The sequence below is a fragment of the Notolepis coatsorum genome, assembly GCF_963971535.1.
Source record: "Notolepis coatsorum genome assembly, chromosome: 19".
NCBI lineage: Eukaryota > Metazoa > Chordata > Actinopteri > Aulopiformes > Paralepididae > Notolepis > Notolepis coatsorum.
In genome coordinates, this window is record NC_140183.1 from 77290956 (window position 1) to 77307881 (window position 16926).

A 16926-nucleotide genomic window follows, 5' to 3' on the forward strand; every position below is an offset into this window, starting at 1 on the left:
TCTTTTGTTTTGCTGACGTTCAGGGAGAGGCAGTTCTCCTGACACCACTGTGACAGGTTCTCTACCTCTTCCAGGTAGGCCCTTTCGTCGTTGGCAGAGATCAGGCCCACCACTACTGTGTCATCAGCAAATTTGATGATGGTGTTGTTGTTCCGCTGTGCTACGCAGTCATGTGTGTACAGGGAGTAGAGGAGGGGGCTCAGAACACAGCCCTGGGGGGCCCCTATGTTGAGCGTGATGGATGAGGAGGTGCAGTTGCCGGCTCTTACCACCTGGGGTCTGCCCGTCAGGAAGTCCAAGACCCACTGGCACAGGTCATAGTTCAAGCCCAGGTCCCTGAGCTTGGCTATGAGTTTGGAGGGGACTATGGTATTGAATGCTGAGCTGTAGTCGATGAACAGCATTCTCACATAGTTCCCCTGCCTCTTGTCCAGGTGTGATGCTGCTGTGTGCAGCACATGGGCTATGGCGTCCTCCGTGGACCTGTTGGGGCGATATGCAAATTGCAGAGGGTCCAGGTTGATGGGGAGGGAGGAACAGATGTAGCCCTTCACTAGCTTCTCAAAGCACTTCATGGCTATGGAGGTGAGGGCTACAGGGCGGTAGTCGTTGAGGCAAGCGGGAGTAGATTTTTTGGGTACAGGGATGATGGTGGACTTCTTCAGACAGGTGGGGATGACAGCCTGTTCCAAGGACAGGTTGAAGATGTCAGTGAATACCGGGGCCAGTTGGTCGGCACAGACTTTTAGGACGCGGCCGGGGATGCCGTCCGGTCCTGCTGCCTTCCTGATATTCACTTTTTTAAAGATCCGTCTCACCTCATGCTCTGTTACCCTGAACACTGAGTCTCCATCAGCAGACCCCCCCCCCCCCCCATTGCCGTGGTTTGTAGGCTGGTGTTGTTATTCACAGCCTCAAACCTCGCATAGAAGGAATTGAGATCATTTGCTAAGGAGATGTCACTGTTCAGTTTGAGGGGGGTGCCTTTGTAGTCTGTCATTGTTCTGAGGCCCTGCCACATGCCTCTAGAGTCAGCCTGTTCAAACTGAAGTTCAACTTTATCCCTGTAACGCCGTTTTGCCTCCATTACTGCTCTCCTGACGTTGTATCTTGCCATCTTGTGTTCTTCCATGTTGCCTGTCACCAGCCCGGTGTTGTATGCTGATGTGCGCACTTTCAGAGCCTCACGGACGGATTTGTCTACCCAGGGCTTTTGATTTGGGTAGATTTTAATTTTGGTGGAGGGGATTGTTTCTTCTACCTGAGTACAGACATAGTCAATCACCGTTTCGGTGTATTCGTTAATATTGGCTGTGTTATCACGGAATACACTCCAGTCTGTGCATTCCAGTACAGCTTGGAGTGACTCCTCTGACGTCACGGCCCAACGCTTAACCTCTCGCGAGACCACCGGCGTTCGCTTGAGACTTTGTTTGTACTTTGGCAAAAGAAATATTGCGGCGTGATCGCTTTTACCGAATGGACTAAGAGCCTGTGACTTGTACCCATTCTTAAATTGCGAGTATACATGGTCTAATATGTTCTCGCCTCTGGTGGGACAGGTCACATGCTGATAGAAATTCGGCAGCACCTTTTTAAGACGCGCGCTGTTGAAATCACCCAAAACCAAAATGGCAGCGTCAACATTAGCTGCCTGGAGTTTGTTTACCTCGTCGTGAAGTTTTGAAAGTGCGACCCCAGTGTTCGCGTGTGGTGGAATGTACACTCCGATGAGGATGATGGACGTTAACTCTCTTGGGAGGAAGAAGGGTCGACATTTTATCGTGATAAACTCCAGGTCTGGGGAGCAGTGGTTAGACAGTTCCTTTGTGTTGCCTAAATCGCACCACTCCTTGTTTATCATGAAGGCAATGCCGCCTCCCTTCGCCCTTAGTGACTCTTCTGCCGTCCGGTCCTTGCGGAGAACGAAGAAGTGGTCTGCCGGTTCTATTGCGTGATTCGGGACATCTGGACTCAGCCAAGTTTCTGTGAAACAGAGGACATTACAATCCCGAATGTCCCTCTGGAATTGGATCCGTGCTCTGATGTCATCCAGTTTATTTCCTATCGATTGCACATTGGCCAACAATATGCTGGGCAATGTGGTTCTGTGTCGTTTGGACCTCAGTCTGTTTCGGACCCCGGCTCTCTTTCCACGTCTTCGCGGCGGCTTCTCCTGGTCTTGGCCATGGCCACAACAAAGGATCTCGGCAGGCCATTTCTGCTGTTCAGCGATCCGATCCAGAGAGCAATCCAAACGGTAAATTTTCCTTAATCCAATGTCAATGATTGACTGACGGTCATACACATATAATGCACCAACAGTTGGTGCAAATAAAACTCCTAATACTATAAAAATTAACAAAAGAAAGCACAGTCTCGACGGAGCGATCAGAAAGGCAGCCATCAGTGCAGCGCCAGTATAGCCTACATACTGTACATGAGTGTATACAGTACATTATCTATACAACTAAACCCTTATAGATCACTGTATAGAGAATACATTCGATTTGAAATCTTTATTTCGAACAAATAAAACAAACTAATCATTGATCTATTAATCAATTTACATGTTCGAAAAGGAGTAGGAAGAAGTACTTATTTAATCCTACCCCTTTTCCACTACTCAAAATTAATGTAATTCCTTACTGATTTAAATCCTTACAAAACAAATATATATATATACACATATGTAAAACATAAAAAAGATATATGTAAAACATGAAGACAATTTTATAAAAATCTAAACAGTTTCATTCCACATATTGAAATGCAATGACTTTTCCTGGTAGTACGTACACTAAGATTTTTTTTAATTTAGTTCTCCCCTCAGATTATAACCCCCTCTCTATCAAAGAACAGTTTTTTAATGTTTCCTGGAAGTACATTACCTTTTGCTTTATACATTATTTGTGCCGTTTGAATTCCACAAGATCAGTTAACTTGAATATTTTTTACTTTAAAAATGGTATACATTCACTATGCATAACTATTTGTCACAAGATTCCTCCTCGGTTCATGTTTACCTGATAACGGTCCCAGCTTCCCATTTGTAACAGATTATACATTTAAACCAATTTATTCAGCCATTCAAACATTTCCCCCAAAATACAGTACAAATTGAAATACTATTAGTAGTAAGCCAATGAAGCCATAATAATCAAATTTCAAACCTTTATTTAAACTCGAAAGGCAACAGAGTTTTCCCTCGTTTACAGTCACGTCAAGTGTACATACAGAAATAAGCAAAGCAACAAAAAAGCATATAAAATCAGAACAATAAGATGAGGCAAAAAGTAAGGATAACAAATAAATTAAAACGGGTAGAACTTGATTGACAAATGTTGGAGATCAAGGTCTTAAACTCTGCAACAGAGTTGTACAGATACCGAGATGTCACACCATGTTACCTGTTACCTGTTTATTGCACAATGTTGTTTTTTTATTGGATTCTATTATATGTTGTACCACTGTATTGCACATCGTTGCAGGCAAGACCACCCGCATTTCATTGTATACTTGTATGCCGTGACAATTAAAACTCTTGACTTGACTTGAACCACAAGCTTTAAGGACTGTTGAGTTAATTCCATGAGCTAGAGGGGCATCATAGCAAAATGCAGATTTACCCTGTTCTGAGCAAACTCAACGAGACCTTAACACTTGCCCAAGCTTAATTCCTTTTTACCCCCTTGAATGCCCAAGGCCACTTCAATGTTAACGTTAATATCGCCTAATCTATGTTTTAAATTATGTGTCTAATCTGCCCGTTGCATTATCAATGACCTATTTCCAGTCAACATTGTCGAAGCAGATTTTTTTTTTATCGGTTCATTTCCGTTTCATAGCATTTAGAAAAACCCTCGTTTTCATGGAGAAAAGAGGTTTCCATGATGATCGCCTTTTACTGGAATATTCTAGAACGTTGTCATTGTTCGGCCTATTTATGAATCGTTTTCAAATAAACGCTAGATTATCGATAGTATATGTGCACGCTCGTGGCGCGCGCTGAAAATCGCTTCTCCTATTTCCTGACGGCGCGCATAGTCAAACAGCCATATCACATAATCACATAAAAGCTTATATATCCGTGAAAACGAGTCTGATTATCCTTAGACTTGTAACATAGATTCCTTACCTGAGATCAGATGGTATCCAAATGGATTATTCCAATTCCTGATCGCCATTCGAAAAAATCGATCTTTTTATTGATTCACCGTGTATACAGTAAAACACATATTCCCCGCGGCTCCGAGAGTCCAGCATGAAGCTGGTAGATGCCGGCTGCGTGAGTGAGAAGTAAAATGTGGAGTGCGGTTTTTTTTTTCTCATTTTCATTGAGTTCAATCCAAAAGGGTGAATTACCACCTGGGAGACGATAGGGGGCGCTTTTTTCACATCTGAGCGCCTGAGGTAGCTGAATTTCCAACGGTAGACTTGGTTGATGAAATATGCTTTCAGATCGCTAAAAAAAAAAAAAAGAGAAAATACGAGAATTCTCGTGAGTGGGCATTCAACCCGCAGGGGGTAAACCCGAGAAATCTCGGGCGTGGCATGCAAAGTGTTAAGGACCAGCCAGTTACTAGAACGGGTTCCATAGGTTCCAGAATTCCTTTCCAATAATGTAGTATAAGGAAGTAGCTTCCCAATAAGGGCCTTAACAATTAACAAATACCAGTGTTTGTTTAATACAGTATCCCTCTGTCATAAAGAGCAGGAATACCAGGCTGAATCCCTGTCTGTTTCACTATGTGAATCACTCTACCAATCCGGTCTTCTAGACAGGTGTCATCATCATTAACAAATGCTTTCTCATTTCCGTGTCAGAACAAGTTCATCAAGTTCAGTTGTTCATATAGGTTAGAATCCAACTGATGAAGCAATTGTAACATTATCCAACTTGATTTGGTTCCTTTTCGTCTAACCATGTCAATGACGTCCCGTGCTTTCTCTTGCCTGATTCTCTCCTTTGCAGACTCCATTTCTTCGTCATTGATGACACGCTGTGCGAGAAGTCCATCCAGCAAGCTGTTGAGAACAGGATCGGACACTCTCTTGATGAACTCCGTCCTCACGGAAAGCAGTTTCTTCTCTGATGAGAGAATCTGTGTCTGCACATTTTGTCCACTTGGAACATCATCTAGAAGACAATCTGGACAAAGACTTTTATTAAGAAACCAGCTAAGCACAAATTAATTCAGTCACCAGTTTTTTTTTATGACATACATGACACAGATATAAGAATCTAATCATCTAAACTAATCTAATCATGACATTTAAGACATGCATGACATACAGATATATATCTCTGAGCACCAGACTGTGCTATTAAACCAGGAAGTGCAGCACTGTTGATAAGGCTGTCAGCAGTAGCCTCCACTACTGTATAGTGCCCTGCGCTGCAACACAACAAGAGTGAACAAAAAACGCTCATGGACCCGCGGTCTCACGCTGACTGAGTCGCTCGTGTTGTTCGTTGGATTCGTTTTGGATTATTTGGGCTCAAAACGTACACTCCATGGACCGCGGTCTCACGCTGACTGATCGCTTGTGTTGTCACGCTGTGTGTCAGACTCTGGATGCTTTAGACACCCGCCCACCTCTACCTCTGATTGGCTTACCATGACATTTTACTCAACCTCAGCCAATCGCGCGCTGAGGTTGGCTGAGAAGGACAGAATGCCTCTCGGCGCAGAGACCTTTCTGATGAAAAAAAAGAGCTTCATTCATAGTAACGCGCCGCATTTTTTTGCAGTAACGGTAACAGCGTTATTAACCCATTCTCTGCCACCACTTTGATCATCCTAAACCATCCTCTGCCAGCGCTATTTGTCTATGGAGATCTTCTTTGCAGGGCTATAACTTTTTTAATTGTATTGCTAAATTGACATTACTATGGCCCATTCAACATCAATTATCTATCGTTCAGGATGTAGGAACGTTTTACTTTTTCATTCACACATTCATACTAAAATACCGTCTAGAGTATAAATATGTTTTTATCGTTTTCTGCAGTATTTCATATATAGATATAGGCATAAATGCATATATTAGATTATCAAATGCAGTTTGATACCGATCCATGCTATATTAAAAATGTCAACTGTACATGGTCCTAAACGTCATGACTGATCATCTGCGGGTGAACGGAGGGGGGGGGGGGGGTCGTTTATAATTCAATGACCGACGTTAAATGATTTATGTAGTATGGGTGATATATTGATCAGAGCAGTTTGTATCGAAAATGATAAAGAAAAACGCTGAAACTCACATCAGTCTCCTCGTAGCGTTGGGCGATGAGAGTGGAGCAAACAGATCCCAATTATGTGATGTTGATCGATGCGATCCATTTCCGGTTTGTATATTACTAATACACGTCCAAATCATGTTGATTATTGAGTTATGGCAAAGATCCATATCCACAGTGTCTGTATTGAGCCCCGGGACGATAAACGAGTGGCCGGACGAAATTAGGGGACGGACCGAGCTCCAACGGGCACTTCCGGTTTGGCAACTCGCCAATCGGCCACCAGGTGGCAGTATTGAAGCGTTGCAGAGTTGTGCTGGCTCAGACAGCATCAGCCAAGACTCCGTGGGTGAAATATGAATACCATGATGAAAATATGAAATATTGATCTCAAACACGCCTTAAGGCGTGATTGGCGGAGAATGGGTTAAGATTGGAAGAGTAATCCGTTAGAATACTCGTTACTGAAAAAACTAACGCCGTTACTCCCATCACTGGTAACGATAGGTTATGACTATAACCAAGTTCTGTTAATTAGGGGTGACGCTTGGCATCACTCATGCACTCCCTCGCGTACGTGCATGCGCACTGAATAAATTCCACAAATGTACCTTTAATACCAGTATTAGTCTGACCACACCCCTCATCAGCTTACCTTCATAAGCAGGTGTGTGGTCACCTGCTCTCCTCCTACCCAAGCTTTCACCACAAGGTGAGGTCAAGGGCTGCAGCGGCGTCGGATGCCAAGCGTCACCCCTAATTAACAGAACTTGGTTATAGTCATAACCTATCGTTCTGTATCATTAAGGGGTTCCGCTTGGCATCACTCATGCACAAAGGGAGGCCAAGCGGAGCCACTGGCCGACAAATACACCCCGCTGAAGGCCCCCCACAACCAACAGAACAGGGAGGGCCGAGCCCCCCCGACCCCCCCTAATGGAGGGCACCCCCCCTATTAGAGGTTTACCGGGAGGGCGACGGACCCGACCGTGCGAAGAGGCACTCAAGCAACTCAACGCACAGGGTGAGCAGACCGTGGCTTGACCCCACGACTACACACACGCACAACCCGCATGCCACCCGGGAACGAACGGAGGAAACAACCTCGTTACTGCCCCCAGAATCACGGGGTCAAGGGCAAACCCAACCCCGTGGCAAGGCCGTAGCAGCGGAGCGTGAAGGAAGACCCAGACCCACCAAAGGGACTGGACCCCCTGGAACGGGGGCCCGGAGAAGTCCATGATGCCAGCATCAAGACCCCACCAGGTGGGCACGCAGTGCCCCGCCCCCCACATCGCCAGCGTATTCGGACAAAGGCCCCTCAGCCGAGCGGGCCCAGTCCTCCCCGATAGTACACTGCCTACACTGCCTGGCACACTGCCCCTGCAACAGGCAGTCAGCATGGCCGTAAGCACACAAAAAGGTTAACCAACGGAAGCAGGCAGCGCACCGAGGAAAACCAGGCAACAGGCTGTGAACCCTAGCCCGGAGACTGCGGACGAGACAGGCGCCAGAAAGGACAGCTGAACACAGCCGCCCCGGCGGAAGGGGCGTATGCTGGCGTAGTTGCATGACCAAGGCTCCATCTAAAAAAAACCCACCCATAGGGGTCGAGGCAGAGAAGGCTGACACGATTGGCAGACGTCATGAACGTGCAGGGGCACCCTCAAACCGGTTAACCCGGGAGTTGACACCGCAGCAATACACCAGAGAACCAACCACCCAGGTGTTACCCCATGCGGTGGTTGGTCCCATAACCCCTCAGGAAAAAAACCCAAAACACACCTGCGCTGCCGCAGCCCGTGTTCCAGTTTCCAACAGGGTTATCCCGGGCCTACAGGTCAACGAAACATTACCTCGGACCGGGCCCGGTGATACGGGGAGCACAGGGTCCCCCGAGGAGGTCAAGACCACCCCAACAGGCCCCTCTTCGCCATGCGTAAGAGAAGAGCGTAAGAATGGAAAACCAGCCCCAGCACCGTACTTGGTATTCCCAGGAGGTCACCCAACCAAGTACTAACCAAGACCAACCTGTATGGCGGCCGAGATCCGACGAGATCGGACGCGTACAGGCCGGCACAGCCGTAAGCCATTACGACAGAGTAGAATACAATGTACCCAACAAGGGTTCCATAGCGCCCAACCCTGTGACACCCGGACCGACCTAGCATTTTTCCCCCTGAAAAAAGCCAAGTCCCTCAGGGTACCAGAACAGCAGATCTGCATCCCCGGCGGACAACGGGTTCAACTGATCCGGACCAGCGTGACCAGAACCAGTCCCGTGCCCTAACCACGCCGACATGCCAACTCCAGGAGAAGGGGCAGATATGCGTGTTGATCTTAAACATAAAAAGAAGGCGCCACTCAGACGTTCCGGTGCGAACCGCGCCCGGCAGCCCACCCCCAGGGCGTGAGACCCTTCCACATATGTTCAGATCCATTCCGTCATCATCCCCTGATATGAACGAGAACCCGTCGACAACCACACAGGGCGTCGGAAGAGGAAAAACCCCCATCCCGATTGCTTTATAAAAACGCTGTTTTAACCCCAAGCAATCAAGGCGCGCCAGTCAGTTACCTAATGTCCAACAGAACATCCTGAGTTAGCACTATGTGTGCATTGGGCATATCCACATCAATAATAGGCTATTTAGACCATCTTATTGAATCCCCAAGACGCCCAGGGGAACGACAAGAGGGCGGGATGCAACCAACTCCATGAATGAATGAATGAAAACTTTAACCAACAGATTGCAGAAAGGGTACAACATAGTACGGCTCAAAACACACAATCGGTAAGGGGAGGCAGACCTGAGAAAGACGTTAGTCTTGTTTCCATCAGGGGCCCCCATTTCCAATTCATCTAGACACATCCAACTCTTTATAATAATAAAGAAGAAGCATCGCCCGTATGAACCCAACTGCACAGCTGGGAGTAAAAAACCCGTTTTCATATGATTTTACATCCAGTCACTCTTCTTTAATCGGAGAGTAAAGACTAGACCCTCCCAGAAAACCTTCCCACACAAGTGGTAGTCATGAGAAAGACATGCAAACCGTGAGTCACGTGACCAACTGACTCAGGTTTACATAAATCGAGCGCAGCAGACCCGTGAGCCCTACGCTCTAACTCGACACCTTAAGACAGCCCAACTCATGGAAGGCATCGCCATAGCAACACCGCTATGACGGGGGGAAATGCTGCCTTTTTGACTCCTCTCTGTAATAGGAGTTGGCAGGATAACCCTCCCCCCCCCCCCCCCCCCCCCGCCAAGACGTCTCACCGGCTCGGCCCTGACTGGCTCAGCAGAAGAGATAAAAATCCCCTAAACCAATCAAGTGGGAAGGAGGGGTTTATTCGACACCCCCTCACAAAAAACCCTTCGTTCCCTACACACAGAAAACAACCGTAGCCATTTTGAAAACCTCCGGTAGAATGCTAATGTATAGCGTAAGCTAATACAATGCCCGCTACCCACAAAATGTGAACAGGATTTACAACAAAAACAAGTCGCATGTGTGTGAATCCTACAGGATTCAATGTCGTACATAGCAAAAAACGCTGACCGAGAGTAACGGCTAGGCCGTGGAACGTGCGTGTACGAGTATTACTGCAACTTAACAACACAGCATTGTGAGACACATATACTTAGTTCAAGCAATGGAATAACACCAGTTTCTACCTGCATGTGGAGCATCAAGCTAATAGAACCTATTACTGAGTGTATGTTGCAGACCTTGCTTAACCTCGTAACACAACACGACTCATCTCACAACGTAAAAGTGCAGATTCATATTTACACAACCCCACCATATGAATTGTTGAAGAAACACACAGTTTGTTCGGCCAAAACATAGTCCCCCTTATGTCGGGGAACTTCTTTATTTATCATAATGTTTTAAGGCACAAAATCATAGAGGGGCCGGGGAGGGTGTAAAGGAGAGGGGACACAGAGGGGAAAAGTCACTCTCAGCGGCGTCTGCCACCTCGCGCCGCTCGAGTCTTGCCACCCCGAGGAGCCCCGGAGGGACGGTAGGTTACAGTCTGCTGGTCACGACGTTCCCTACCGTCTCCTCCGGTCGTGGATGGGCCGGCGGTAGCAAAAGCGCCGTCTCTTCTCCTGGCCTTCTTGGAAGGGCCAGCAGCGGCGGCGGAGGCAGTGGTAGGGGCGACGGAGACAGCTCGACGTCGCGGAAGCCTTCTGACTCCACCGGCAAGGACGGGAGGCGGAAAATGGGGTTGGAGGATGGATCTCTCCTCTGCCATCTCTCTGCATGTTGAGGTCATCAACCGCAGGGCCTTCCCGAACAGACCAGCGTCGGAGAGGGCGGGCGTCAGAAGAGGGGCTCTCTTCCGTTCCGGCACACGGGCCTGCTCCAGCCAAAGATGACGCTGGCCCAGGGTAGCCAGGGCGCGCACTTTCCCCATGGCTATGGCCAGCACCTGGGAAAGGTGCAGGACAGCTCCTGCCGCCTGGGTGATCTGATCGCATTTTACCTCGTTCAGATCCGTGCCGCCCGTCATAATCCCCGATACAAATCTAGCCAGGTGGGCGATGTTAGACGCCGCAGCCAGCGATTGTGTACCAGCGATGAATGACTGGTCACCCCAATAAGCCAATCGCCTAGCCGATTTCCCCTGGAGGACCGGCTTGCATAAGGGTTCCCACACCATATCCGGACAGAGGAGAGCGGCCATCGGACTGTCAAGCCGAGGCACGCCCTCCCCCATACCTTTGACTAACCCTGACACCCGCGTAACTGGTACGTAGGTGGGGGTCAGTCCCATGATGTTGGAAACCGCCTGACCCTGACGAACATAGGCCCCCATTGAGGGGAAAAATGGGTAGACAACGTCCACCCCTCTCACTGGGCGACGCTGCCAGCGATGACCTATGAGATCATCAGGGACAGGTGCAGGCAATGGCAGCGGCAGCGGCACGCCGTTTGCGGCGGCGGCTACCGCCATGAGCTCGGGAAACAAAGCCTGCAGTTCCCCCTGCGGACCTTCCTCCACCGAACCCGCATCCCTCACATGCAGCAGGTTGCAACTGGTCAAGGAGCCACAGTCTGATGTGGCCGACAGTAGGGCATCCTGCTGATGAGGCCAAGGTGGTTCCTCGACATCCTCGAACAGGGAGCCCCATGGAGCCATTTCTCCCCCCTCCGGTGTTTCCTGAGGAGGGATACTCTCCTCCACGGGACCATCATACAAGAATCCGTCCGCCTCTTCCTCAGTTTCCATCGGAAATCCAGAGCCGGACGCATCCTCGCTGGTCTCCAGCAGTTCCCCAAACCCAGGCCGTTCGCGCCTGCATGCTACCATCTTGCGACGTGAACGGGCAGACACGAAAAGTTTGCGTCGCAAATCCTCCGGCTCCAAAACAACCGACCGTTCACCAACGGATGATTCCCTGGAACCAGAAGAACCAGAGTCGAGATCAGGCCATCGCCGGAGCGACGGCACCGACTCCTCGGCTCTTCTGAGAGGCAAACTATCCATCGGCTGTCTCCTGGGCTGGGTCGGCAACCACGAAAGTGGCAACAGCCCAGCACCAGAACGCACGACGGAGGCGGGAATGGAGAACCGCTGGTGAAGAATAGGTCTAGCGGGTCTACTCTCCGCAGAATACATTATGACCCAAACTTTTTCTTTACAACAGATATGAGAGAAGAAAAAATTAAGCACAATGTAGACTTGTCACAACTCTTTTCAACTAATCAACACGTCAAGTGGGGTACTACCGAGGCACTTCCTTGTGGTGAAAGCGAGAAGGAGGAGAGCAGGTGACCACACACCTGCTTATGAAGGTAAGCTGATGAGGGGTGTGGTCAGACTAATACTGGTATTAAAGGTACATTTGTGGAATTTATTCAGTGCGCATGCACGTACGCGAGGGAGTGCATGAGTGATGCCAAGCGGAACCCCTTAATGATACAGAACAGGGCTGTGCAATTGTGCAGTGTTGTGCAAAGAATATGAACCGTGTCATTATCAGATGCTCAGTTATATAGAGTTAAGAATACATTATTATTTACTGACACTGTAGATATGACTGCAATTCTACGAATCAAACTATAACTGAACATTTTGTTTAAGTGATAATTTTGATCCTTCCATTCAAGGAGTACAGGTTTACCTGTCAGGTCAATTCTCCGAAGCCAAGGAATCCTCCCATGCAGACTCTCTAGCGACATGCCAAGATAATCTGCATTTGGTTCCAGGAACACTTCAAATGTAGGGTGGAAATTTGGTCCATAGTTCAGATCAAACAGCTCACTCTAAGAACAGATGACAAAGCAATTGCAATAGACCAAAACCATTAAGATTTCTTTATATAAATTAATATTCCTTAACTCAAGGTCATGTGTTTACCTTTCACCTGGCAATAATATAGGTTTCAAGCGAGCAGCCGCAAGATTTGCGCATACGCTGCAAAAAACACACTTTATCTCACAATCTAGAAAACCAGCCTGGATTATTTTGAAACAGGGCAATGTTTATCTTGGGATTGTGAACGAACGAGGGTATGTAGAAACAAACTCTTTCTTTACATGTTGGACTATAAAATTTAAATAGTGTCTGTCAAATGAGCCTATTATATATACTATTGTCTCCATAGCTATAATATACAATAGCTCCGCAAAGATCGTGAAATATCGTGAAAATGGTAAAAAAGAAACTGGCGCCAGGCAGTACAGATGGGAAAAGAGCGTGGCGCTCAATGAGTTAATGATGCACTAATGAATTTTGATCGCTTCGAATGAGGACCGCTTAGACACAACCCATGTACAATTACACAGAATAAATGCAGAATTTAGTCTGTGTTCCCTATTGCCATAAATTACACTTATTCCACATAATCATACATGGTCCTCATTCCAAATGATCCAAAAACATGCATTTTTTAAATGAGAGCTTGTAAATGAGCTCAAAGTAATATTCCCTTACAAATATGTATTATGGTAGTTTGATGTATAAATGATTGTATGTCCTGTTGTATGCTGTCTGACGGATCTTCATTTGCCCGGCTGTGATAGGTAGCTAGCATAGCATAGTGTTAAATGTTACAGCCAGGGACCAGCGATGCGGTAACCATGGTTTCACTGGAATTATGTTGCTAGGGAACAGTATTTTCTGCAAGTTATTGCATCAGCAAACATTGCAACAGGAAATAAACATGGGTCCTTTTAGAATGTTACTGTTGTCACTTTGAAACCGTCTACAATCCAATTTAAACTGTGATCGTAATGTGTCGTGTTTGTGTGTGTGTACTGTATGTGTACAGTATGTGTGTGTGTATTTATGTGTGTGTGTGTATATGTATATGTGTGTGTGTGTATGTGTGTGTCTGTATATGTGTGTGTGTGTGTGTGTGTGTGTGTGTGTGTGTATGTATATATGTGTGTGTGTGTATGTGTGTGCTGTATACTACTTGCCTGATTCATCATCCTATGTGTGTGTGTAACTTTGATTGCCATTGCCAATTTGGCCGCGAATGTAACAGAATAACCCATGTCCAATTGCACTGACCCGGTTCGATTCCCGCTCCTCCCGGGCAGCGTGTCGATGTGTCCTTGAGCAAGACACTTAACCCCTAATTGCTCCCGATGAGCAGGTTGGCACCTTGCATGGTTGCCTCCGCCGTCGGTGTGTGCATGTGTGTGAGTGAATGTGTGAGTGAATGGGTAAAATGTGAGTAACAAATTGTAAAGCGTTTTGGATAAAAGCGCTATATAAAAAGCAGCCATTTGCCATTGTATTTATGTGGACATAAATAAAGATTTTAAGTGTATGTGTGTATGTATATGTGTGTGTGTGTGTATATGTGTTGTGTGTGTATGTGTATGTGTATGTGTATGTGTATGTATGTATGTATGTATGTATGTATGTATGTATGTATGTATGTATGCATGTATGTATGTATGTATGTATGTATGTATGTATGTATGTATGTATGTATGTATGTATGTATGTATGTATGTATGTATGTGTGTGTGTGTGTGTGTGTATGTATATGTGTGCATGTGTGTGTAATCCTTACCTCAGGTTGTAGTTCATACGTCTCTGGAGTGCAGCGCAGGCTGTATCTTTCGCCGATGGTCAGAACACAGTTGGATGTGGTGGTGAGGCATTCTGTCTTCTCATGTTGTGCTTTTACCTTCAAATCAGAACAAGTGGATCAGATAGTTTAGTATTATTACTATTCAGTTAACAGAAATAGAACATTTCACATTATTCTACTATCACGAGTTAGCAAGACAATTGTTTGCTTGTACTTCACAAGAGACACAAGTGCGCCAGCACATTTAAGGTGTTGCAAGCTCCAAATGGCAAAAATCACATGGTTTCAAGAGCTTCAAGGCATCCAATATGTTACCAGGAAGCCCCACCAGACACTGTGGCATCCCATCTGAGAATCAAGAACCAAGAGGTTTATTGGTCACATACTGTAAGTTACATACCAGGGCATAGAGTGGTATGCGGGTGGTCATGCCCGCATTGATTGTGCAAAATACAATAATACAAATAGGCATAGAAAGAAATTAAATAGGTAAGACACAAGATATGCATGGTAAAAAAAAAGACATGCTAAGTTCCTGAGAAGGCGTGGGGGGGGGGGGGGTCGTTTATAATTCAATGACCGATGTTAAATGATTTTTTTTTTTTTAATATTTTTTTTTTTTGCACAAATCTCTCCAACATTCCAAACACCTCTTTCCACATCATCATATACAATTTCCAGGATTTGCCTCTTTCTTTTTTGTAAGAACATACAAAACATGTAAAGGACTCATACAAATACATTAATAACTGACATGGAAAATAAAAAAAGACTTACGAAAAAAGAAACATACTATACTATACAATATGCGTATACATTCCTGATATATATACCTTGCATGTAGACCGAACTACCTTCGAGCAGGTATGTGCTGCATCCTCTATCGGGATGCCACCCTTCTCCATATTGCATGTGAGAGAAAGCGCCCCAGACATATGCAGTTGTGCATGATAACATGCATGCACGCATGTCTCCGACACATGTATGTGGGTACGTGTATCACGTAAGCATGTGTACATGCCTCATATGTGTGTGTGTGCATCTTCCTGGTATGTGACTGTACTCCTATCTCTTGTGTGTGTTTCGTATCCGTGTGCGCCTCTGCCCCCTATGTGAGTGTATATCTCAGATGTGTATATATATGTGCGTCTCAGCTACGTATGTGTGTGTCTCCTATATACATGTGTATCCCCCTTATGTGTCAGTGAAAGCTTATGATGTTAAATGATTTATGTAGTATGGGTGATATATTGATCAGAGCAGTTTGTATCGAAAATGGTAAAGAAAAACGCTGAAACTCACCCCAGTCTCCTCGTGGCGTTGGGCGATGAGAGTGGAGCAAACAGATCCCAATTATGGGATGTTGATCGATGCGATCCATTTCCGGTTTGTATATTACTAATACACGTCCAAATCATGTTGATTATTGAGTTATGGCAAAGATCCATATCGACGGTGTCTGTATTGAGCCCCGGGACGATAAGCAAGTGGCCAGACGAAAATAGGGGACGGACCGAGCTACAATGGGCACTTCCGGTTTGGCAACTCGCCGATCGGCCACCAGGTGGCGGTATTGAAGCGTTGCAGAGTTGTGATGGCTCAGACAGCATCACCCAAGACTCCGTGGGTGAAATATGAATACCATGACGAAAATATGAAATATTGATCTCAAAAACGCCTTACGGAGTTATTGGCAGACAACGCATGGCGGAGAAACCCGCCTTAACACGTGATTGGCGGAGAATGGGTTAAAGGAGCTCCCGTCTTATACGGAGCTACTGAGCAATTTGATCTTGTAGATGGACCTGGCTGACGCGCCGTTATATCTGTTTGGTCTGATACCAAACCGTCAGCTCGCTGTGTGTCAGTGTTCGGATGCAGGCTGCTCTTCTTGGAAAACGATATATATTTATTTTGCTTCACTGTGCAAAACAGCATATATTGGGCTCCATAAACAGATAAATAATTTAATATAATAACTAATTGCATACAAACATTTCGCCCTGCGGCTTGTTCAAACAGCGACCTGTGACCTACAACCTGCGTTAACCTGCGTGTTGCGGTCAAAAACCATTGCCCTTTCCAGGTCAAACTCCTACCTCTTACAATGTACCTGGCGCTTAAATAACAGAAGCGCCACCCCATGGTCACATAAATCCATTACACCTAATTACATCCATTTTGGCCCTTTAGGCCTCTGGCATACTCGGAAAGTGACGCGCATGCGCACACGGACACGCTGCGCACGCGCTTCTGTTCATACTCTGTGTTCGTGTCCGGAAGGCCTGTATCCTTTCGGCAACAAACCTTCCCTTCCACGTTGCTCTGATTGGCCAGCGATCTACGCTCGTTTCGCCCCTACGCCCGTGCGAGCGCGCGCATGCTACTCTCGTCTACTTTCGAGGCGAGCCGAAATCAATCTCGAACACGCCTAGAAATGCAGGTTTTGCCGCCACGCCGGTAGATAATAATAATAATAATAATATTTAGAATAATAATACTTAGACAAACGCACGCAATTGGCACAAGTGTAAATTATACATTCGTCACTCAGTTTTAACATCGACACACTTAGCTCAACTCGTTCACCAGCTTGCTGTGGAGCCTATGGTC

At 46.4% G+C, this 16926-nt stretch overlaps 1 protein-coding gene across 1 annotated transcript in view; it reads right to left on the reverse strand.

Annotated features, from left to right (window-relative positions):
• Nucleotides 1–2632: 2632 nt before the first annotated feature.
• The window catches only part of LOC311246714 (NACHT, LRR and PYD domains-containing protein 3-like), a 59109-nt gene continuing 44815 nt past the window's right edge, over nt 2633–16926 (reverse strand). Inside the window, exons 13-15 of the mRNA XM_084336934.1 lie at nt 14293–14409; nt 12388–12529; nt 2633–5152 (exon numbers count right to left, since the gene is read on the reverse strand). Coding sequence (XP_084193060.1) covers nt 4824–5152; nt 12388–12529; nt 14293–14409 — 588 coding nt within the window. The 3' untranslated portion in view covers nt 2633–4823. The remainder of the gene's footprint in view (nt 5153–12387; nt 12530–14292; nt 14410–16926) is intronic.